Source organism: Thalassophryne amazonica, chromosome 1 (genome assembly GCF_902500255.1).
Source record: "Thalassophryne amazonica chromosome 1, fThaAma1.1, whole genome shotgun sequence".
Classification (NCBI taxonomy): Eukaryota; Metazoa; Chordata; class Actinopteri; order Batrachoidiformes; family Batrachoididae; genus Thalassophryne; species Thalassophryne amazonica.
In genome coordinates this window covers 166,985,936-167,009,220 of record NC_047103.1, presented here as the reverse complement: position 1 = coordinate 167,009,220, position 23,285 = coordinate 166,985,936, and the positions used below count along the sequence as shown (strand labels likewise).

Below are 23,285 nucleotides of genomic sequence, written 5' to 3'. Positions count from 1 at the left end.
AGCACAACATGAGACATCTGTCCATCTGCTCAGATGGCTGCTCTTTGTTTCTGTTGTCTTTTTAAAGTAACACTTAAAAATAGAAACGCATCTGTGGACAGAGCACCAAAAACATAGACTGTCAGAAAATGGGGACAAATGAATGAATTTAAAAATGATTTTTCTTCTAGTAGTAATCAACTCTTTCCACCATGAATATGAACATAAAAAAGTCAAATTTGCAAAATAAAATATTCATTTTTATTGCAAACCATGTCTTTCATTACTCTGAACAAGACAATAATAACTAGAGCACCGCGGTCGTAGAGCGTAAACCTCCGCCAACACTAGTTTCCAATTCAAATCAAATCAAATCAGTTTTATTTATATAGCGCCAAATCACAACAAACAGTTGCCCCAAGGCGCTTTATATTGTAAGGCAAAAGCCATACAATAATTACAGAAAAACCCCAATGGTCAAAATGACCCCCTGTGAGCAAGCACTTGGCGACAGTGGGAAGGAAAAATTCCCTTTTAACAGGAAGAAACCTCCAGCAGAACCAGGCTCAGGGAGGGGCAGTCTTCTGCTGGGACTGGTTGGGGCTGAGGGGAGAGAATCAGGAAAAAGACATGCTGTGGAGAGGAGCAGAGATCAATCACTAATGATTAAATGCAGAGTGGTGCATACAGAGCAAAAACAGAAAGAAACACTCAGTGCATCATGGGAACCCCCCAGCAGTCTAAGTCTATAGCAGCATAACTAAGGGATGGTTCAGGGTCACCTGATCCAGCCCTAACTATAAGCTTTAGCAAAAAGGAAAGTTTTAAGCCTAATCTTAAAAGTAGAGAGGGTGTCTGTCTCCCTGATCCAAATTGGGAGCTGGTTCCACAGGAGAGGAGCCTGAAAGCTGAAGGCTCTGCCTCCCATTCTACTCTTAAAAACCCTAGGAACTACAAGTAAGCCTGCAGTCTGAGAGTGAAGCGCTCTATTGGGGTGATATGGTACTATGAGGTACCTAAGATAAGATGGGACCTGATTATTCAAAACCTTATAAGTAAGAAGAAGAATTTTAAATTCTATTCTAGAATTAACAGGAAGCCAATGAAGAGAGGCCAATATGGGTGAGATATGCTCTCTCCTTCTAGTCCCCGTCAGTACTCTAGCTGCAGCATTTTGAATTAACTGAAGGCTTTTCAGGGAACTTTTAGGACAACCTGATAATAATGAATTACAATAGTCCAGCCTAGAGGAAATAAATGCATGAATTAGTTTTTCAGCATCACTCTGAGACAAGACCTTTCTAATTTTAGAGATATTGCGCAAATGCAAAAAAAGCAGTCCTACATATTTGCTTAATATGCACATTGAAGGACATATCCTGATCAAAAATGACTCCAAGATTTCTCACAGTATTACCAGAGGTCAGGGTAATGCCATCCAGAGTAAGGATCTGGTTAGACACCATGTTTCTAAGATTTGTGGGGCCAAGTACAATAACTTCAGTTTTATCTGAATTTAAAGGCAGGAAATTAGAGGTCAGGTCATCCATGTCTTTATGTCTGTAAGACATTCCTTCAGTTTAACTAATTGGTGTGTGTCCTCTGGCTTCATGGATAGATAAAGCTGGGTATCATCTGCGTAACAATGAAAATTTAAGCAATGCTTTCTAATAATACTGCCTAAGGGAAGCATGTATAAAGTGAATAAATTGGTCCTAGCACAGAACCTTGTGGAACTCCGTAATTAACCTTAGTCTGTGAAGAAGACTCCCCATTTACATGAACAAATTCTAATCTATTAGATAAATATGATTCAAACCACCGCAGCGCAGTGCCTGTAATACCTATGGCATGCTCTAATCTCTGTAATAAACTTTTATGGTCAACAGCATCAAAAGCAGCACTGAGGTCTAACAGGAGAAGTACAGAGATGAGTCCACTGTCTGAGGCCATAAGAAGATAATTTATAGCCTTCACTAATGCTGTTTCTGTACTATGATGAATTCTAAAACCTGACTGAAACTCTTCAAATAGACCATTCCTCTGCAGATGATCAGTTAGCTGTTTTACAACTACCCTTTCAAGAATTTTTGAGAGAAAAGGAAGGTTGGAGATTGGCTTATAATTAGCTAAGATAGCTGGGTCAAGTGATGGCTTTTTAAGTAATGGTTTAATTACTGCCACCTTAAAAGCCTGTGGTACATAGCCAACTAATAAAGATAGATTGATCATATTTAACATCGAAGCATTAATTAATGGTAGGGCTTCCTTGAGCAGCCTGGTAGGAATGGGGTCTAATAGACATGTTGATGGTTTGGATGAAGTAACTAATGAAAATAACTCAGACAGAACAATCGGAGAGAAAGAGTCTAACCAAATACCAGCATTACTGAAAGCAGCCAAAGATAACGATATGTCTTTGGGATGGTTATGAGTAATTTTTTCTCTAATAGTTAAAATTTTATTAGCAAAGAATGTCATGAAGTCATTACTAGTTAAAGTTAAAGGAATACTCAGCTGAATAGAGCTCTGACTCTTTGTCAGCCTGGCTACAGTGCTGAAAAGAAACCTGGGGTTGATTATTTTCTTCAATTAGTGATGAGTAGTAAGATGTCCTAGCTTTACGGAGGGCTTTTTTATAGAGCAACAGACTCTTTTTCCAGGCTAAGTGAAGATCTTCTAAATTAGTGAGACGCCATTTCCTCTCCAACTTACGGGTTATCTGCTTTACGCTGCGAGTATGTGAGTTATACCACGGAGTCAAGCACTTCTGATTTAAGGCTCTCTTTTTCAGAGCAGCTACAGCATCCAAAGTTGTGCTCAATGAGGATGTAAAACTATTGACAAGATAATCTATCTCACTCACAGAGTTTAGGTAGCTACTCTGCACTGTGTTGATATATGGCACTGGAGAACATAACAAAGAAGGACTCATATCCTTAAACCTAGTTACAGCGCTTTCCAAAAGACTTCTACTGTAATGAAACTTATTCCCCACTGCTGGGTAGTCCATTAAAGTAAATGTAAATGTTATTAAGAAATGATCAGACAGAAGGGGGTTTTCAGGGAATACTGTTAGGTCTTCACTTTCCATACCATAAGTCAGAACAAGACCTAAAGTATGGTTAAAGTGGTGGGTGGACTCATTTACATTTTGAGCAAAGCCAATTAAGTCTAATAATAGATTAAATGCAGTGCTGAGGCTGTCATTCTCAGCATCTATGTGGATGTTAAAATCACCCACTATAATTATCTTATCTGAGCTAAGCACTAAGTCAGACAAAAGGTCTGAAAATTCACAGAGAAACTCACAGTAACGACCAGGTGGACGATAGATAACAACAAATAAAACTGGTTTTTGGGACTTCCAATTTGGATGGACAAGACTAAGAGTCAAGCTTTCAAATGAATTAAAGCTCTGTCTGGGTTTTTGATTAATTAATAAGCTGGAGTGGAAGATTGCTGCTAATCCTCCGCCTCGGCCCGTGCTACGAGCATTCTGACAGTTAGTGTGACTCGGGAGTGTTGACTCATTTAAACTAACATATTCATCCTGCTGTAACCAGGTTTCTGTAAGGCAGAATATGTTGTGTGGGCCTCTGAAGAGGAGGTACTGCTGGCCCACCACCACCAGATGGCGCCCTGCTTGGAGTGCGGGCTTCAAGCACGAGAGGGCGCCAGAGCCACTGGGAGTGACAGCTGTCACTCTTCATCAGCACCAGCTGTCACTCAGTCAACTCATCACCATCTCCATAAAGGCCGGACTGCGACTCCACCTCCTCGCCGAGAAATCAACTACCATTCAGGTAACTTCTCTGCTGACTTACATTAAGTAATAATCTGAACTTCTTTGCAGCCGTTTTCCTGTGGTGTGTCCTTATCTGTGGGATTGGCGTTTGGTGTGGACTGCGACGGCTTTGCCTCACACCCCAAACCAGATAAGTGGCTAAACAGGAGCTGCACGCGAGTGTGTGATTGGAGGTGGAGGTGCTCCCTCCTTAAAGAACACAGACTGTGGGATTACTGAGTGTACAAACTCACACTCATCAATACTGTTTCTGTTCTCTGCCAGCAGTACCGGGTCTGACTGCTGAAGACAGTGGCCACCTGGGGCGCAGGGCTTGGCGGCTCCGGTGTTCTTCAGGTCCGTTGGTGGTGGAAGCTGTGTGGGATCCGGCTCTTCTCTCGCCAGACATCTTCTATCTTCGAGCCTGCCCACACGTCACCTTGTGTATAATTGACATTCCACCATATTGTTTTTATATGTCTGTACTTCGTTGTGCGATTCACAACATTAAATTGTTACTTTTTGGCCTATCCATTGTCCGTTCATTAACGCCCCCTGTTGTGGGTCCGTGTCACGACACTTTCACAACAGAATAAATCAATGTGTTGATCAATTATTATATCATTTACTAACAGGGACTTAGAAGAGAGAGACCTAATGTTTAATAGACCACATTTAACTGTTTTAGTCTGTGGTGCAGTTGAAGGTGCTATATTATTTTTTCTTTTTTAATTTTTATGCTTAAATAGATTTTTGCTGGTTATTGGTGGTCTGGGAGCAGGCACCGTCTCTACGGGGATGGGGTAATGAGGGTATGGCAGGGGGAGAGAAGCTGCAGAGAGGTGTGTAAGACTACAACTCTGCTTCCTGGTCCCAACCCTGGATAGTCACGGTTTGGAGGGTTTAATAAAATTGGCCAGATTTCTAGAAATGAGAGCTGCTCCATCCAAAGTGCCGTCTCTCCTAACAAGACCAGGTTTTCCCCAGAAGCTTTGCCAATTATCTATGAAGCCCACCTCATTTTTTGGACACCACTCAGACAGCCAGCAATTCAAGGAGAACATGCGGCTAAACATGTCACTCCCGGTCTGATTGAGGAGGGGCCCAGAGAAAACTACAAAATTCTGCAAATTTTTACCTTGGAAAAATTTTCAAGGTCAAATTCCTGTTAGAAGTGGCTTTTCATAAGATAAAATATCATACAAAATATAGATCAAAATGGCTTGTCAATGTTAAAATCAAGTATCTGCTAAATCCTCAATATGGCTCAGATGTGGATCAAACTTTGTTCATTGAGAGTGACAGTTTGCACCTCATTGTCACAAATGAAAGTGATTGAGGCACTTTTGATTAAGATATAATGCAAAATGTACATCAAATGGGCTTTTCAATATTAAATTCAAATGTCCACAAAATGCACAATCAGGATCAAACTTTGTCAGGTGATAGTGAGTGCCAGTCTGCACCTCACTTTCAAATATGAGTGTGATTGGGGCACTTTTGATTAAGATATAATGTAAAATATATGGGGTTTTCAATGTTAAATTTAAACAACCTGTTATATGGCTGGGGGGGCCTGGCTGCCGGTTTGTTTGTCTTTTTGTTTTCCTCCCAGGTGGCGTGCATTTGGGACTGAGTGGCTGTGTTGCTGAGGCTGTCAGGACCTCACCCTGATCACCTGCGACTCGTCAGGACTCACAGCTGAGGTGCATCTGGATGGATTGGAGCATGTTGGCATTTAAGACTGGAGTGCACAGTGTGTATTGGCCAGAGACTACTGTTATGTGTCGGACGCAGCTCGGAGAACCGACACATAACAGTAGTCTCTGGCCAATACACACTGTGCACTCCAGTCTTAAATGCCAACATGCTCCAATCCATCCAGATGCACCTCAGCTGTGAGTCCTGACGAGTCGCAGGTGATCAGGGTGAGGTCCTGACAGCCTCAGCAACACAGCCACTCAGTCCCAAATGCACGCCACCTGGGAGGAAAACAAAAAGACAAACAAACCGGCAGCCAGGCCCCCCCAGCCATATAACACAACCATAAAATCTGTAATCTGGATCAGATCCGGATCAAACTTTGTCAGTCGATAAAGGATCCCGTCCTACATAACACTGTCAAATATGAAAGAAATTCAATCTTTGCTGACAGAGTTATGAATTTTTGAAAATTCATTCAATGTTAAAGGATAGGGATTTTTCCAATTTTTCCAAGATTGTTCCTGACTTTCACCTTTGACCTATGACCTTGAAAATTGAATCAGTTCCTGTCTATTAGGATATGAATCATTTGTAACAATTTCAGAATGACATATGAAAAACTGTGACCTCCAGGCTGTTTACAAACAAACAAACCCACTTTGTTGGCGGAGGTAACAATGTGATGATGCCAGTTTTGGCAACTGTTAACAAGAACTTAAGTCAACAGACTTAACAGGAAAATTTTATCAAACATGAACAACTTCAAAAACATTCGAAACATTATCTCCAAAAACACTTTAATCAACAATAAAATCATGCAGATTATAGAAGTTTATCCTTCTTCTATGGACAGATGATTCGGTGTAAACAATATTTCATATTGTTGAACACAGTCAGGAAATGCCTCGGAAATTGTGGCAAACATTTTCTTATCAAACAAAAAAAAAATTCTGTTTTATTTTCTTTCTTTTTTCCACTTTTTTCCTTTCTTTTTTCTTCATATTTTTCTTCACGTCTTCGTGTATGAAGCTATATTAATACAATATCTTTGTGTGATATTATGATGTGTTTTCATGAAGTTTTAACATTAATTTCAAGCCTTTTTTACTTATAGTATTCAGACTTTGTAATTATGTAACTTCTACAGGACTCTGTAATACTTGTAGTAAGACAGAACACAGCTCGTTGAACAAACCAGACACACACAGTAAATACACTTTCTACTGAAACTCAAATTGGTAGCCACACCCACAACTGCCCACGGCCACACCCACTGACCTCACTGTCGGCGAAAACGGTCTCGTCATCAACAACGGGTCCAGTATGGTTGCTGCCCGGGACGTCGCCAGCGAACAAGCAACACCTGACGCCGGGCATGGACTCCGCCACTGAGGTGTCAATGGAGCTGCAACACACACACACACACAGGGTCACACAGATTGTGTGTGTGTCACACACGTGCACGCTGGAAGTGTCTCTTACAGAATGCGAGCGTTCGCCTTGGTGCTGGTAACGAGCGCCAGGTAGAGCTCGTTCTCGTACAGCGGCGTGTCGTCACAGAATGCCGCTTCACCCGTCGCCTGCTTCAGAGCTGACAGGTGCATTATGGGACGGCCCACCACGTCGTCCTGGTTCTGACCCTCAGGCACCTCCTGGTGGAAACACGGGAAGTTCAAACTATGACTGAAATATTCAACACTCTGATTTACACTTGAACAGGTACACAGAGTAAATTTGATTTTAAAAAACAATGTACAAACAACTTTCCTCATTGTTCTACAAACGTATCTGCTGCCTGAATTATTATTATTATTATTTTGTATTATTTTGCGAAAATAAGAAACATAACAGCAAGTCTGTTTTTTTCAACGAACTGATTAGTATTTTTAAATGCTTGAATAGTATTATTATTATTATTATCATTATTATTACAAAGCTTCCACAAAACCAATACGGTACATCTGAAAAGTATTCACAGCGCTTCACTTTTTCCTCATTTTGTTATGTTACAGCCTTATTCCAAAATAGATGAAATTCATTTTTTCCCCAAAAATTCTACACACCCCATAATGAGAATGTGATTTTTTTTTTTTTTTTTTACATTTTTGCACATTTATTATAAAACAAACGAACAACAACAACAACAAAAACCTAAGAAATCACATGTACATAAGTATTCAAAGCCTTTACCATGAAGCTCAAAATTGAGCTCAGGTGCCTCCTGTTTCCACTCATCATCCTTGAGATGTTTCTACAGCTTAATTGGAGTCCACCTGTGGTAAATTCAGTTGACTGGACATGACTTGGAAAGACACACACCTGTCTACATATAAGGTCCCACAGTTGTTGAGATATTGTTGCTGTCTGTCCTGTGATGTGCTATTGCATTTATTGCATTGTCTGTCTTGTTATGTACAATGTATTGTACAGTCGGTGAAGACAAATTTCCCTATGGGGGCCAATACATCTAATCTGATCTAATCTTGTATTTCAGAGCACAAACCAAGAATGAAGTCAAAGAAATTATCTGTAGACCTCTGAAACCGGATTGTCTTGAGGCACAAATCTGGAGAAGGGTACAGAAACATTTCTGCTGCATTGAAGGTCCCAATGAGCACAGTGGCCTCCATCATCTGTAAATGCAAGAAGTTCAGATCCACCAGGACTCTTCCTACAGCTGGATGCACGTCTAAACTGAGCGATTGGGCAAGAAGGGCCTTAGTCAGGGAGATGACCAAGAACCTGATGGTCACTCTGTCAGAGCTCCAGCATTCCTTTGTGGAGAGAGGAGAACCTTCCAGAAGGACAACCATCTCTGCAGCAATTCATCAATCAGGCCTGTACGGTAGAGTGGCCAGATGGAAGCCACTCCTTAGTAATAGGCACATGGCAGCCCGCCTGGAATTTGACAAAAGGTACCTGAAGGACTCTCAGACCATGAGAAGAAAATTCTCTGGTCTGATGAGACAAAGATTGAACTCTTTGGCGTCATGTTTGGAGTAAACCAGGCACCATCCCTACAGTGAAGCATGGTGGTGGCAGCATCATGCTGTCGGGATGTTTTTCAGTGGCAGGAACTGGGAGACTAGTCAGGATTGAGGGAAAGATGAATGCAGCAATGTACAGAGACATCCTGGATGAAAACCTGCTCCAGAGCGCTCTTGGCCTCAGACTGGGGTGACGGTTCATCTTTCAGCAGGACAATGACCCTAAGCCAAGATATCAAAGGAGTGGCTTCAGGACAACTCTGTGAATGTCCTTGAGTGTCCGAGCCAGAGACCAGACCTGAATCCAACTGAACATTTCTGGAGAGATCTGAAAATGGCTGTGCACCGACCCTCCAACCTGATGGAGCTTGAGGGGTGCTGCAAAGAGGAATGAACAAAACTGCCCAAAGATAGGTGCACCAAGCTTGTGGCATCATATTCAAGAAGACATGAAGCTGTAATTGCTACCAAAGGTGCATCAACAACGTATTGAGCAAAGGGTGTGAATACTAAATACATGTGAGTTCTTCTTTTCTTTATTTTTAATAAATTTGCAAAAAAAGAAAAAAGGAAAAAAAAACTTTTTTCATGTTGTCAGTATGGGGTATTGTGAGTAGAATTTTGAGGGAAAAAATGACTTTACTCAATTTTGGAATAAGGCTATAACATAACAAAATGTGGAAAAAGTGAAGCGTTGTGAATACTTTCCGGATGCACCATACAAAATTAAACAATTATCTTTATTTTTAAATCTATTTGTAGGCTTCTATACAAATGATTAAATTCATATTAAAATCTTGATATGTTGTATATTTTAAACTGTTGACCAATCCCATCATCTAAAAACAATCATAATAAACAGCACAATTACAATAGGGTCCTTGTAGGACTTTGTCCTACTCAGGCCCTAACTATACGAGGTCTGTGATAAAAGTAACGGACCTTATTATTTTTTTCAAAAACCATATGGATTTGAATCATGTGTGATTACATCAGACATGCTTGAACCCTCGTGGGCATGCAAGAGTTTTTTCACGCCTGTCGGTTACGTCATTCGCCTGTGGGCAGTCTTTGAGTGAGGAGTCGCCCACCCTCTCGTCGTTTTTTCATTGTTTAGGAATGGCTCAGAGACTGCTGCTTTGTTTGATTAAAATTTTTTCAAAACTGTAAGGCACAACTGAGTGGACACCATTCGATAAATTCAGCTGGTTTTCGGTAAAAATTTTAACGGCTGATGAGAGATTTTGGTCTGGTAGTGTCGCCGTAAGGACGGCCCACGGTGCCTGACGGCGATCTGCGCTTCGAGGCGGCAGCGTCTCGCCGTTTCAAGTTGAAAACTTCCACATTTCAGGCTCTGTTGACCCAGGAAGTCGTCAGAGAACAGAGAACTTTCAGAAGAAGTCGGCATGAGGAGTTTATTCGGACATTCCATTGTTAACGGACATTTTGTAATGAAAGAACGTGCGGGCAGAGTCGCATGTCGGGCCGGACCCGACCACGGGGGGTCGCGACAGGAAAAACACCTCGGTTGGAAACCTTAACGGGCAAGTTGGAACATGCCCAAGCTGTTAAACAATTTCTCAATTACTCACTTGTTGAAAGCCATCAAAAGCCGCCTGAATTTTACAAATGGTTTTCAACACGGAGGTGTTTTTCCTGTTGCGGCGCACACAGATTTGCCGAGTCGTCACGGAAACGACTCGACGAATTTGCGCGCACGTCTTTCATTAAAAAATGTCCTTAAACAGTGGAATGTCTGCATAATGTCCTCATGCCGGCCTCTTTTGAATCTTCTCTGTTCTCTCACAACATCCTGGGTGAATTAAGCCTTAAATTAGAATGTTTTCAGGTCGAAACAGGCTGACGACGGCGCCTGGAAACGCTGCGCGATGTCCCGCTCCGTGGGAAGTCCTTACAGCGACAGAAACACCCCATAATCTCTCATCAGCCGTTAAACGTTTCACCGAAAACCAGCTTAATTTCTCCAATAGTGTCCACTCGGATATCCCTCACAGGTCCAGAAAAAATGTTGATAAAGCAACGCGCGCCGTCCGCAGTGGCTATTCAGACAAAGAGATTCCGACGGGCGGGGTGGAGCACTCCTCACTCAAGGCCTACCCACAGGCGAATGACGTCACAGACACGCGTGAAAAAACTCACGCATGCGCACGAGGGTTCAAGCATGTCTGACGTAAAAACATATGAATCAAATCCATTTATTTTTTGAAAAAAATAAAAAGGACCGCTTTTTTCATCACAGACCTCGTAAATAAAATGTTGTACCTGGTAAATCTGAACGCTGGTTGGCGTCTCTGGTTGGTAAATGTCAGTGGCAGTGAGACAGTCAGACGGGACGTCTTCCACGTCTACACCCTGAGAATCAGACAGCAACACTGAGGTCATGTCAGGGATTAAACACCTGAAAACTATTTCTAGAAGCTTTGTTGACAGAGCGAGTTGTGGATAACTATCATCACACACAAATTTCACGACTGCTTTGTTGAAATATGGAATTAATAGAGAAAATATCAACAACAATAGAAAATAAGGATTATTTTGTAAGTATTTTTATTGACTTGAAAAAAGCTTTTGATGTTACTGACCACTCAAGATTGCTTCACAAGTTACAACAATATGGAATAAGAGGTATTGCACATCAGTGGGTAAAAAGCTACTTAGAAAACAGAAAACAGTTTGTTCAGATAAATAATATCAAATCAGAATTGTGTAATATTGCTTATGGAGTACCACAAGGATCAGTACTTGGACCCAAACTGTTTATTTTGTATATCAATGATTTTGTGAATGTATCTAATGTGCTTGGTAGCATTTTATTTGCTGATGATACAACGTTGTTTTACTCTGGATCAGATATACAGGAAGTAGCACAAGTGATAAAAACAGAATTGGAAAAGGTTAAGCATTGGTTTGATATAAACAGACTGTCACTAAATATTAATAAGACAAATTTCATATTGTTTAATGACAGAGCAAAAAAAAAATAACGTGTCATTACAAATAGATGGAATGGATATACAAAGGGTAAAAGAAATGAAATTTTTAGGAGTCATAATTGATGAAGATCTTACATGGAAGTCACACATAAATTACATAAAAGGAAAAATAGCGAAAGCCATTGCTGTTTTGCATAAAGTAAAATATTCATTAAATAGTTATGGTTTATTAACATTGTACAATTCATTGATTTTCCCATATTTAACTTATTGTGTAGAAATCTGGGGATCAACATATACAACTTATATACAACCTTTGTTTATTCTGCAGAAAAGGGCTTTAAGGGTGATTAGCAACAGTGGTTTTAGAGATCCATCTAATCCATTGTTCATTAAGTACAGGGTACTTAAATTTCGTGATTTGGTCAATTTGAAAATATTACAAACAATGTACCAAGCAAATAAAAATACTTTACCAACAAACATTCAAAATATGTTTGAGAAAAGAGTAAGTAGTTATAAACTGAAAGGAATAGAAGTCTTTAGAAAACCAAGATACAGAACCAGAGTAAAAGAACGGAGTATTGCAGTAAATGGTGTAAAATTATGGAACAATCTCAACAAAGAAATTAAAGAATTAAGGTCGCTTAAATTATTTAAAAAACGTATTAAACTAGATGTATTAAGTAAGTATGAAACTATAAAATAAGTTAGTGGGCTGTAAGGAAGTTAAAAAAAAATGTAATTTGTTAATAATGTATAAAATGTTTTAAGTTTAAAAATGTAACCTGTCAGAGATGTAATCTATTTAATAATGGTCATAATTATGAAATAAGTCAGTGGTATGTGACAAGTTAAAGAAATACAATCTGTTAAATAATGTTGAAAAATGACGCTGGATATTGAAAGATTGTATTGTAAAAAGGGGCAGAAAATATAAGACTTGTTCTTCTCTCTGCTCCTTTTCATTCTGGTAATGGAGATGCTTTATTTCTGCTTTTCTGTTTTTTTCTTTTAAATGAATGAAATAAATAAATAAATAAATAAAAAAAATAAAAAAGTTTGTAATAAAATAACGAACCAACGAGCTTTACAGAATGAGCACATATTAAAAGAATACCTTATTTGCTTAGAAACAAGGTCAAACTGTTTTCAAGGCTGCTACCTGCTAACTAGCTACCACTGCACATATTGTAGGAGCTCAGCTATGCTAGGTAGCTAGCATGGTTGCTATCTGCACAAGAGATTCACAGGTGGTATCTACTGTCCATTCTCATGGTAAAACTTCATCTGTGTATTTTTTTTTTAAACAGTTTACACTTAACTATTGTGGCTGTCAAAATAATTTACATACAATAATTTACATTAATTAATTATAACACCTATACCGCTTTTCCCACAACCCAAACCCGGAAAAGCGGTTGAAGATGAGTGAGTGACCTATAACATGCAATTTTTTAAAAAGTCTTGATGAATTGCACTTTGATCCTTTTTGTTTTGATGTAACTGACTTGGTCTGTAAGTAGCTTCTTTTTTTTTATACCGGCAAGGAAAAACAATGCTATCAGCACATCCACAGCACACGGATTAGCTTTTTGTTCTTCTGTGACATGAGGAATAAAACAGCCTCGTTCATGTTTCCTCCAGCTCAGCAACACCTGTAGGTGAAATATCGTTAAATACTTTTCGTACCAAAGTAAGTTGCTTTAATGCGGACGTTCACACACAAAACGCTGGTTCAACTTTGTTAGTTAACAGCCACACAGAGCTCTTACAGGTTTAAAACAGTTTAAAATGTTTGATTTATGATGTTTTTCATCCAGAGTTTAATGCTCAATGGCAGATTTAAAAATGAAATGCTGTTAGTGTTGTGTGGGCCGCTGAAGAGGAGGTACTGCTGGCCCACCACCACCAGAGGGCGCCCTGCCTGGAGTGCGGGCTCCAGGCACCAGAGGGCGTCGCCACCTGAGATGAGCAGCCAGGGTGACAGCTGTCACCCATTATTGGACACAGCTGTTTCTACTCGGCACCAAGGTATATCAGGAGGACGGCGTCTCCACCTCAGTGCCGAGATATCGCCTAAGACTGAGGTAGTATCTCTGCATTCTTATTCTGATTAACCAGCTAATCATTTGTTAAACCTTTTCAGGATTGTTGACTGCTAAAAGCTATATTGCTTGGATAAGTACTCACCTTCCTGTTGTGCATTGACAAGAGGTGGAGGCGGCTTCTCCCCTCTTCGTTACTGGGTGCTGTCGCATCACACCTGTGTGTTGTTGCTCTCTCCTGCCAGCAGTACCGGATCCGACGAGCGGAGGCAGTGGCCACCTGGGAATTCGGGACTTGGCGGTTCCAGTATTTCCAGGGTTCGGTGGCAGAGGAGATCGGGGTGGTTCCGGTTCGACTGAGACGGGCGTCTCCTACCTTCGAGCCTGCCCACACGACACCAGCAAATTCGACCCCAAATTGTGATTGTTGTACTTATTGTGCTTGTTTCACAATAGTAAACCTTGTTATTTATCTTCCTCCATTGTCCGTTCATTGCGCCCCCTGTTGTGGGTCCGTGTTCCTACACTTTCACAACAGGATATCTCGGCCAGCGTCATGGACCCCGAGGGGCGTCAACCGGCTGTTGAACGGCCACTGGAAGACCAAGGCGCGGCGGAGGCTTCGGGAGGGGTAATCGGTGAGTTGCAGCGGATCCTCACCGCTTTCACCTCTCGGATCGACTTAATGACCGAGCAGCACGTGCTCCTAAACCGCAGGGTGGAGGCTCTCGCCGCACAAGTGCGGCTCTCCCTCCTGAGGACCCTGCGCGCGAAAGCAACGTTCCTCTGGTCGTTCAACGGTCCCTTCCTCCGTCCCCAGAAGCCTACATAAGCCCTCCAGAACCGTACGGAGGCTGTGTGGAGACGTGCGCGGACTTTCTTATGCAATGTTCGCTCGTCTTCGCTCAGCGTCCCGTGATGTAAGCAAATGATGCTAGCAGGGTAGCTTATGTGATAAATCTGCTTCGCGGGGAGGCACGCGCTTGGGCTACAGCGCTCTGGGAGCAGAACTCACGGCTCCTTCAGTCATACGACGGGTTTGTACGGGAGCTCAGAACGGTGTTCGATCATCCCAACAGAGGAGAGTCCGCTTCAACCGCATTACTGTCCATACGACAGGGACGTCGGAGCGCAGCTGCCTATGCAGTCGCCTTCCGCATCGCGGCTGCGAGATCCGGCTGGAATAGCACTGCCCTCCGCGCTGCCTTTGTAAACGGACTGTCTCTGGTCCTAAAAGAGCACCTGGTGGCTAAGGACGAACCGCGGGATCTAGATGGGCTCATTGATCTAGTCATACGGCTTGACAACCGGTTAGAAGAACGCCGTCGGGAACGAGGCGAAGGGCGTGGCCAGGCACGGGTCGTCCCTCTCCCTTCCGGGTCCGATCGAGTTCCGCCGTCCCCACGCTCCTCTGTTCCGGCGCTCCGTGCGCTTACGGCTCCCCCTGCTGACGAAGCTATGGACACGAGCAGGGCAACATTTAGGGCACCTGGAGCACAAAGGAGGCGGGCCCACGGAGCTTGTTACGTTTGTGGCTCGAGTGAGCATATGGCAAACGAATGCCCCGAGCGGTTAAACTCCAACGCCCGCCCCTAGAGACTGGGCCAGGGGTGGGCCAAAACATTCACGTGGGACACACCCACATTGCTACACGACTCCCAGTCACGATCCTGTTTGAGGATTCGACCCTGAAGGCCCCAGCACTGGTGGACACGGGCTCTGAGGGGAATCTGCTTGACAGCAGATGGGCCAGGGAGATAGGGCTCCCTCTGGTGGCTCTTACCTCGCCTGTGCAGGTTCGAGCACTAGATGGCTCCCTACTCCCACCAATCACACACAAGACACCTCCAGTAACTCTGGTAGTGTCAGGCAACCACCGGGAGGTGATCGAGTTCTTCGTGACTCAGGCCACCTCCCGTGTGGTTTTAGGGTTTCCATGGATGCTTAAGCACAATCCCCGGATTGATTGGCCGTCCGGGGTGGTGGTTCAGTGGAGCGAAACCTGCCATCGGGAGTGTCTCGGTTCCTCGGTTCCTCCCGGCTCCCAAGCTAAGGAGGAGGTCCGAGTCCCGCCCAATCTGAAGGCGGTGCCAGCGGAGTACCATGACCTTGCGGACGTGTTCAGCAAGGATCTGGCTCTCACGCTTCCTCCCCACCGCCCGTACGATTGTGCCATTGATTTGGTTCCAGGCAGTGAGTTCCCGTCCAGTAGGCTGTACAACCTCTCACGGCCGGAACACGAATCAATGGAGACCTACATCCGGGACTCATTAGCCGCCGGGTTGATCCGGAATTCCACCTCACCGATGGGCGCTGGTTTCTTTTTTGTGGGTAAAAAAGATGGCGGACTTCGTCCATGCATTGATTACAGGGGGTTGAACGAGATCACGGTTCGCAACCGATACCCGTTGCCCTTGTTGGATTCAGTGTTCACCCCCTTGCATGGAGCCAGAATCTTCACCAAGCTGGATCTTAGGAACGCGTACCATTTGGTTCGGATTCGGAAGGGAGACGAATGGAAGACGGCATTTAACACCCCCTTGGGTCATTTTGAGTACCTGGTCATGCCGTTCGGTCTCACTAATGCTCCCGCGACCTTCCAAGCGTTGGTAAACGATGTCTTGCGGGACTTCCTGCACCGGTTCGTCTTCGTATATCTAGACGATATACTCATCTTTTCTCCGGATCCTGAGACTCATGTCCAGCATGTCCATCAGGTCCTGCAGCGGTTGTTGGAGAACCGTCTGTTTGTGAAGGGCGAGAAGTGTGAGTTCCACCGCACTTCTTTGTCCTTCCTGGGGTTTATCATCTCCTCTAACTCCGTCGCCCCGGACCCGGCCAAGGTTGCGGCGGTGAGAGACTGGCCCCAACCCACAAGCCGTAGGAAGCTGCAACAGTTCCTCGGCTTTGCTAATTTCTATAGGAGGTTCATCAAGGGCTACAGTCAGGTAGTTAGCCCCTTGACAGCCCTGACCTCTCCAAAAGTTCCCTTCACCTGGTCGGACCGGTGCGAGGCCGCGTTCAAGGAGTTGAAACGGCGCTTCTCGTCTGCACCAGTTCTGGTGCAGCCCGATCCTAGCCGCCAGTTAGTGGTTGAAGTGGATGCCTCGGACTCAGGGATAGGAGCGGTGCTCTCCCAGAGCGGGAAGACCGATAAGGTCCTTCACCCGTGTGCCTATTTTTCCCGCAGGTTGACCCCCGCTGAACGGAACTATGACGTCGGCAATCGGGAACTCCTTGCTGTGAAAGAGGCCCTCGAAGAGTGGAGACATCTGTTGGAGGGAACAGCCGTGCCATTCACGGTTTTCACTGACCATCGGAACCTGGAGTACATCAGGACCGCTAAGCGTCTGAACCCCAGGCAAGCCCGCTGGTCACTGTTCTTTGGCTGTTTTGACTTCCGGATTACCTACCGCCCCGGGACCAAGAACCAGAGATCGGATGCATTGTCCCGGGTGCACGAAGATGAGGTCAAAGCGGAACCGTCGGATCCCCCGGATCCCATCATCCCGGAGTCCGCTATCGTGGCCGCCCTCACCTGGGACGTGGAGAAGACCGTCCGGGAGGCCCTGACCCGTGTCCCGGACCCCGGAAACGGACCAAAGAACAAACTATACGTCCCACCAGAGGCCAGGGCCGCAGTCCTAGACTTCTGTCACGGTTCTAAGCTCTCCTGTCACCCGGGGGTGCGAAGGACCGTGACAGTCGTCCGGCAACGCTTCTGGTGGGCATCCCTGGAGGCCGATGTCCGGGATTACGTCCAGGCCTGTACCACCTGCGCCAGGGGCAAGGCCAACCACCAGAAGACCTCAGGGCAGCTACAGCCACTGCCCGTGCCTCATCGCCCCTGGTCCCACATCGGCCTGGACTTCGTCACGGGTCTCCCGCCGTCCCAGGGAAACACCGTCGTCCTCACGATAGTGGACCGTTTCTCCAAGGCGGCCCACTTCGTGGCCCTCCCGAAGCTTCCAACGGCCCAGGAGACAGCGGACCTCCTGGTCCACCACGTCGTCCGTCTGCATGGTATACCATCAGACATCGTCTCCGATCGCGGTCCCCAGTTCACCTCACACGTCTGGAGGAGCTTCTGCCGGGAACTGGGGGCCACGGTCAGCCTCTCGTCTGGGTATCATCCCCAGACCAACGGGCAAGCAGAGCGGGCGAACCAGGACTTGGAGCAGACACTACGCTGTGTGACAGCCGCGCACCCGACGGCCTGGAGTACCCACCTGGCCTGGATCGAGTACGCTCACAACAGCCAAGTGTCATCAGCCACCGGCCTCTCCCCGTTTGAGGTGTGCTTGGGGTATCAGCCCCCCTTGTTTCCGGTGGTCGAGGGAGAGGTCGGTGTGCCCTCGGTCCAGGCCCACCTACGGAGGTGCCGTCGGGTGTGGCGTGCCGCCCGCTCTGCCTTGTTGAAGGCCCGGACGAGAGCGAAGACACATGCAGACCGGCGGCGGGCCCCAGCTCCCACGTATCGTCCTGGGCAGGAGGTATGGTTGTCCACCAAGGACATTCCCCTTCAAGTGGACTCCCCCAAGCTCCAAGACCGATACATCGGCCCCTTCAAGGTCCTCAAAATCATCAATCCCGCCGCAGTGAGGCTTCAGTTGCCGGCCTCGCTGCGGATTCACCCAGTATTCCACGTCTCCCGGATAAAGCCCCATCACACCTCACCCCTCTGCACCCCGGGTCCGGCACCACCTCCTGCCCGGATCATCGACGGGGAACCGGCTTGGACCGTGCGTCGGCTCCTCGATGTCCGTCGAATGGGTCGGGGTCTTCAGTACCTGGTGGACTGGGAGGGGTACGGCCCCGAAGAACGCTCCTGGGTGAAGAGGAGCTTCATCCTGGACCCGGCCCTCCTGGCCGACTTCTACCGTCGCCATCCGGACAAGCCCGGTCGTGCGCCAGGAGGCGCCCGTTGAGGGGGGGTCCTGTTGTGTGGGCCGCTGAAGAGGAGGTACTGCTGGCCCACCACCACCAGAGGGCGCCCTGCCTGGAGTGCGGGCTCCAGGCACCAGAGGGCGTCGCCACCTGAGATGAGCAGCCAGGGTGACAGCTGTCACCCATTATTGGACACAGCTGTTTCTACTCGGCACCAAGGTATATCAGGAGGACGGCGTCTCCACCTCAGTGCCGAGATATCGCCTAAGACTGAGGTAGTATCTCTGCATTCTTATTCTGATTAACCAGCTAATCATTTGTTAAACCTTTTCAGGATTGTTGACTGCTAAAAGCTATATTGCTTGGATAAGTACTCACCTTCCTGTTGTGCATTGACAAGAGGTGGAGGCGGCTTCTCCCCTCTTCGTTACTGGGTGCTGTCGCATCACACCTGTGTGTTGTTGCTCTCTCCTGCCAGCAGTACCGGATCCGACGAGCGGAGGCAGTGGCCACCTGGGAATTCGGGACTTGGCGGTTCCAGTATTTCCAGGGTTCGGTGGCAGAGGAGATCGGGGTGGTTCCGGTTCGACTGAGACGGGCGTCTCCTACCTTCGAGCCTGCCCACACGACACCAGCAAATTCGACCCCAAATTGTGATTGTTGTACTTATTGTGCTTGTTTCACAATAGTAAACCTTGTTATTTATCTTCCTCCATTGTCCGTTCATTGCGCCCCCTGTTGTGGGTCCGTGTTCCTACACTTTCACAACAGTTAGATCCAGTAAGATAATTATTAAAGGGGTCATATTGTGCTAAATCAATTTTTGACCTGAGACTCTCCAGTGGCCTCACAAGGGTTCCCATACCAGAGGATGACAACCTGACAAATGCAAACAGTAAACAATAAACAGCATAAACACCTGTTCCCTCAGCTTCTGTAGCACTGTCAAGTAAAACTTGTAGAAGAAGCTCAAGGTCAAAGTTCGCCGATATGTCACCATGCCGCCAGGTGCAGAGGGGTCAAGAGTCATTTCCTCAGCCAATGATGAGCAAGCTTGCTGAAGAAGCTCCTCATCCCACCTCCTAGATGACAGCAGAGAAAGTCACATCCTTCCTTTCCTTCCTCACTTCCTTCTTTGAATCCTTGATACGCGTATGTCTCACCTTCCCAGCAGAGCGTCCGCGGTCCTTGTTGCCATCACAGTGGTCGCCGCCATACCACCGTAGCTCATTTTCAGGTCCTCCACTGTGTTTGTTCCTGGATGGAAGCTGACACTCATGGCTGCCGTGACGATGCTGATGTCATCTTCACGGCGGGGCGACTGTTTGAAGGCGGAGACAAACTGAGCCTGTTGAAGAAGAAAACCCAAGAAGCAGACACGACTTGTTTCACTGAGTTTTATCTCATCAGTTGTTTTGATGTAAAGCATCACAAATGTTTGGTGAGAAAGAGTGGTTGCTATGTACCATAAGGACGACTATATATTCTTGATTTTGTTAAGTAAAGACTAACAGTGATTGATTGCTAGTGAACAGAAGATGGCTAAATATAAGGACTTCTATGATGATTATGCATAAATACGTACTGAAAAGTGATTAATAAATCATGCCCACTACACTTGCTTGGCACATGCACCTGTCAAGGTTGCCAGGTGACAGGATGTAGGGGCGGGGAAACATAATGATGCAACAGCAAAACGCTCCATAGACGAAACCGTCTCATTTCAGAACAGTTTATTCCAACCTCTGCTGTGTCTGAAGGGCTGAAGCCTGAAGAGTTTGAAGGGATACAGACCTTAAATTGGGACACAGACCTTAAAAGGGTGCAGACCCCGAACTGGGACACAGACCTTCAAAGGGTGCACACCCTGAATTGGGATACAGGCCTTCAAAGGGTCCAGACCCTGAATTTGGACACAGATCTTAAAAGGGTCCAGACCCTGAACTGTGACACAGACCTTCAAAGGGTGCACACCCTGAACTGGGACACAGACCTTCAAAGGGTCCAGACCCTGAATTGGGACACAGACCTTCAAAGGGTGCACACCCTGAATTGGGACACAGGCCTTCAAAGGGTCCAGACCCTGAATTTGGACACAGACCTTCAAAAGGTGCACACCCTGAATTGGGACACAGGCCTTCAAATGGTCCAGACCCTGAACTGGGACACAGGCCTTCAAAGGGTCCAGACCCTGAATTGGGACACAGGCCGTCAAAGGGTCCAGACCCTGAATTGGGATACAGGCCTTCAAAGCCTTCATACCCTGAACTGGGACACAGGCCTTCAAAAGGTCCAGACCCTGAATTGGGACACAGGCCTTCAAAGGGTCCAGACCCTGAATTAGGTCACAGACCTTCAAAAGGTCCAGACCCTGAATTGGGACACAGGCCTTCAAAGGGTCCAGACCCTGAATTAGGTCACAGACCTTCAAAAGGTCCAGACCCTGAATTGGGACACAGGCCTTCAAAGGGTCCAGACCCTGAATTAGGTCACAGACCTTCAAAAGGTCCAGACCCTGAATTGGGACACAGGCCTTCAAAGGGTCCAGACCCTGAATTAGGTCACAGACCTTCAAAAGGTCCAGACCCTGAATTGGGATACAGGCCTTCAAAGCCTTCATACCCTGAACTGGGACACAGGCCTTCAAAAGGTCCAGACCCTGAATTGGGACACAGGCCTTCAAAGGGTCCAGACCCTGAATTAGGTCACAGACCTTCAAAAGGTCCAGACCCTGAATTGGGACACAGGCCGTCAAAGGGTCCAGACCCTGAATTGGGATACAGGCCTTCAAAGCCTTCATACCCTGAACTGGGACACAGGCCTTCAAAAGGTCCAGACCCTGAATTGGGACACAGGCCTTCAAAGGGTCCAGACCCTGAATTAGGTCACAGACCTTCAAAAGGTCCAGACCCTGAATTGGGACACAGGCCTTCAAAGGGTCCAGACCCTGAATTGGGACACAGGCCTGGACACAGGCCTTCAAAGGGTCCAGACCCTGAATTGGGACACAGACCTTCAAAGGGTGCACACCCTGAATTGGGATACAGACCTTCAAAGGTTCCAGACCCTGAATCGGGACGCAGCCTGTTTGTACCTTTTTGCTGTATGGAATCTCAATGGAAAAAAGGATCTCCTGCGGTCGCACAACAGTTTTCCTGTACCCTGTGAAAAAAGTGTTGTCCATAATGACAACACGACTGCTGTCTGAAAGAGAGAAAGAGGTTAATAAAACTGCTGTTTGTCTGTTTCTACATCCATTTTCAGGAAATTTACAGCAGTGAGGATGTACTAAAATCAAAAGGCTCACAGCACAATGAATTGTTTTAAATGTAAAAACAATCATATTTTCTTTCGCCCCTTCAGGATTTGGTCCATATCCAAAACCTTCACCCACAATATACATACTGTATATTTTGTTATTTTTTAAAGAACCCAAAGTTACTTCATTATTTTATTTATTTGGGATGGTTCTTATTCTTCTTACTTTGTGGAACCATTTAATAATGACTGTGAAATAATGGACAATGTCAAAAAGTTCTAATCAGTAGATTTTCACCATATAAATTACAGGATTATTGATCAAGTAAACAGTGATTGAAATCTGCAGTCGTACAAAACACAAACATCATTTTTTGTTCAAATGAACAAAAATGATGTTTGTGACATTAGTTCTTGAAAATACAAACTCATAATCAGCATGTGAGATAAATGTGAGCACATATTTCGTAAAAAGAGAAATTCACTGTGGAAAATTTACACAAGCATCATTCTAAAGCAGACATACTAAAAAAAGCCTTAATTTTGCCTGCAAAACCTACAGAAAATACGTGTTTGTGTTCTTTTCCGAAGCTGGAAGGACTTTTATCACTGAACTCTGTTCTCAGTAAAAACTCATGTCATGGATTCTAGGAAGGTCAGCGACCTCACAGCATCTGTGCGTGCATTTACCTTTATCCATCAACGTGAGTTTACAGCCAGCCACCATAAAAACAGGATTGAGGTCCGATATGGGACTAGCTGTCATGATGTTCCCACCAACAGCCTAAAACACACATGTATTTATTTTACACACAACAGTGTGATTGTGAATACCGTAACACCGTTTGTATTCTTCAGAACAATCACCCAAAGTGTTTCTAATCTTGTGCGATGGAATGTTACGCTTTATTGCATGTTGATGTTAGATGTGATTCATAGCTGCTCTAGGAGCTTTGATGAGATCTTAGAAGCTGTAAAACACATTAACTGATGTTTCAGGTGTGATTCCACCAAACTGCCAGATGGTGGCTCTACAGCAAAAAATAACACTTTCCTATATTGGCCAAAGGTAGCAGGAGGTGGTAATGGTAGAAAATATTATTTTTTTCAAATATGCTTACATCCACTTCAGAGATTGTGCATTGTGTAATTTGGGAAATATTTCATATAGGAAGTGGGTGTCTACCATGACAAAAAAACCCCACCCCATGCAAAAAAGAAAACTGCAATATATACGAGGTCTGTCAATAAAGCAACGGTCCTTTTTATTTTTTTCAAAAACTATATGGATTTCATTCATATGTTTTTACGTCAGACATGCTTGAACCCTCGGTCGCATGCGTGAGTTTTTCCACGCCTGTCGGTGACGTCACTCGCCTGTGAGCACTCCTTGTGGGAGGAGTCGTCCAGCCCCTCGTCGGAATTCCTTTGTCTGAGAAGTTGCTGAGAGACTGGCGCGTTGTTTGATCAAAATTTTTTCTAAACCTGTGAGACACATCGAAGCGGACACGGTTCGAAAAATTAAACTGGTTTTCAGTGAAAATTTTAACGGCTGATGAGAGATTTTGAGGTGATTCTGTCGCTTTAAGGACTTCCCACGGTGCGAGACGTCGCTCAGCGCTCTCAGCCGCCGTCGTCAGCCTGTTCAAGCTGAAAACCTCCACATTTCAGGCTCTATTGA

The 23,285-nt window shown here is 45.3% G+C and overlaps 1 protein-coding gene across 1 annotated transcript in view; it reads right to left on the bottom strand.

Annotated features, from left to right (window-relative positions):
• xdh (xanthine dehydrogenase) overlaps positions 1-23,285 on the bottom strand; it is a 145,075-nt gene that overhangs the window by 67,602 nt on the left and 54,188 nt on the right. Inside the window, exons 12-18 of the mRNA XM_034178855.1 lie at positions 22,295-22,388; positions 21,441-21,550; positions 19,510-19,694; positions 19,266-19,428; positions 10,741-10,830; positions 6,953-7,122; positions 6,749-6,875 (exon numbers count right to left, since the gene is read on the bottom strand). Of these exons, the coding sequence (XP_034034746.1) occupies positions 6,749-6,875; positions 6,953-7,122; positions 10,741-10,830; positions 19,266-19,428; positions 19,510-19,694; positions 21,441-21,550; positions 22,295-22,388 (939 nt within the window). The remainder of the gene's footprint in view (positions 1-6,748; positions 6,876-6,952; positions 7,123-10,740; positions 10,831-19,265; positions 19,429-19,509; positions 19,695-21,440; positions 21,551-22,294; positions 22,389-23,285) is intronic.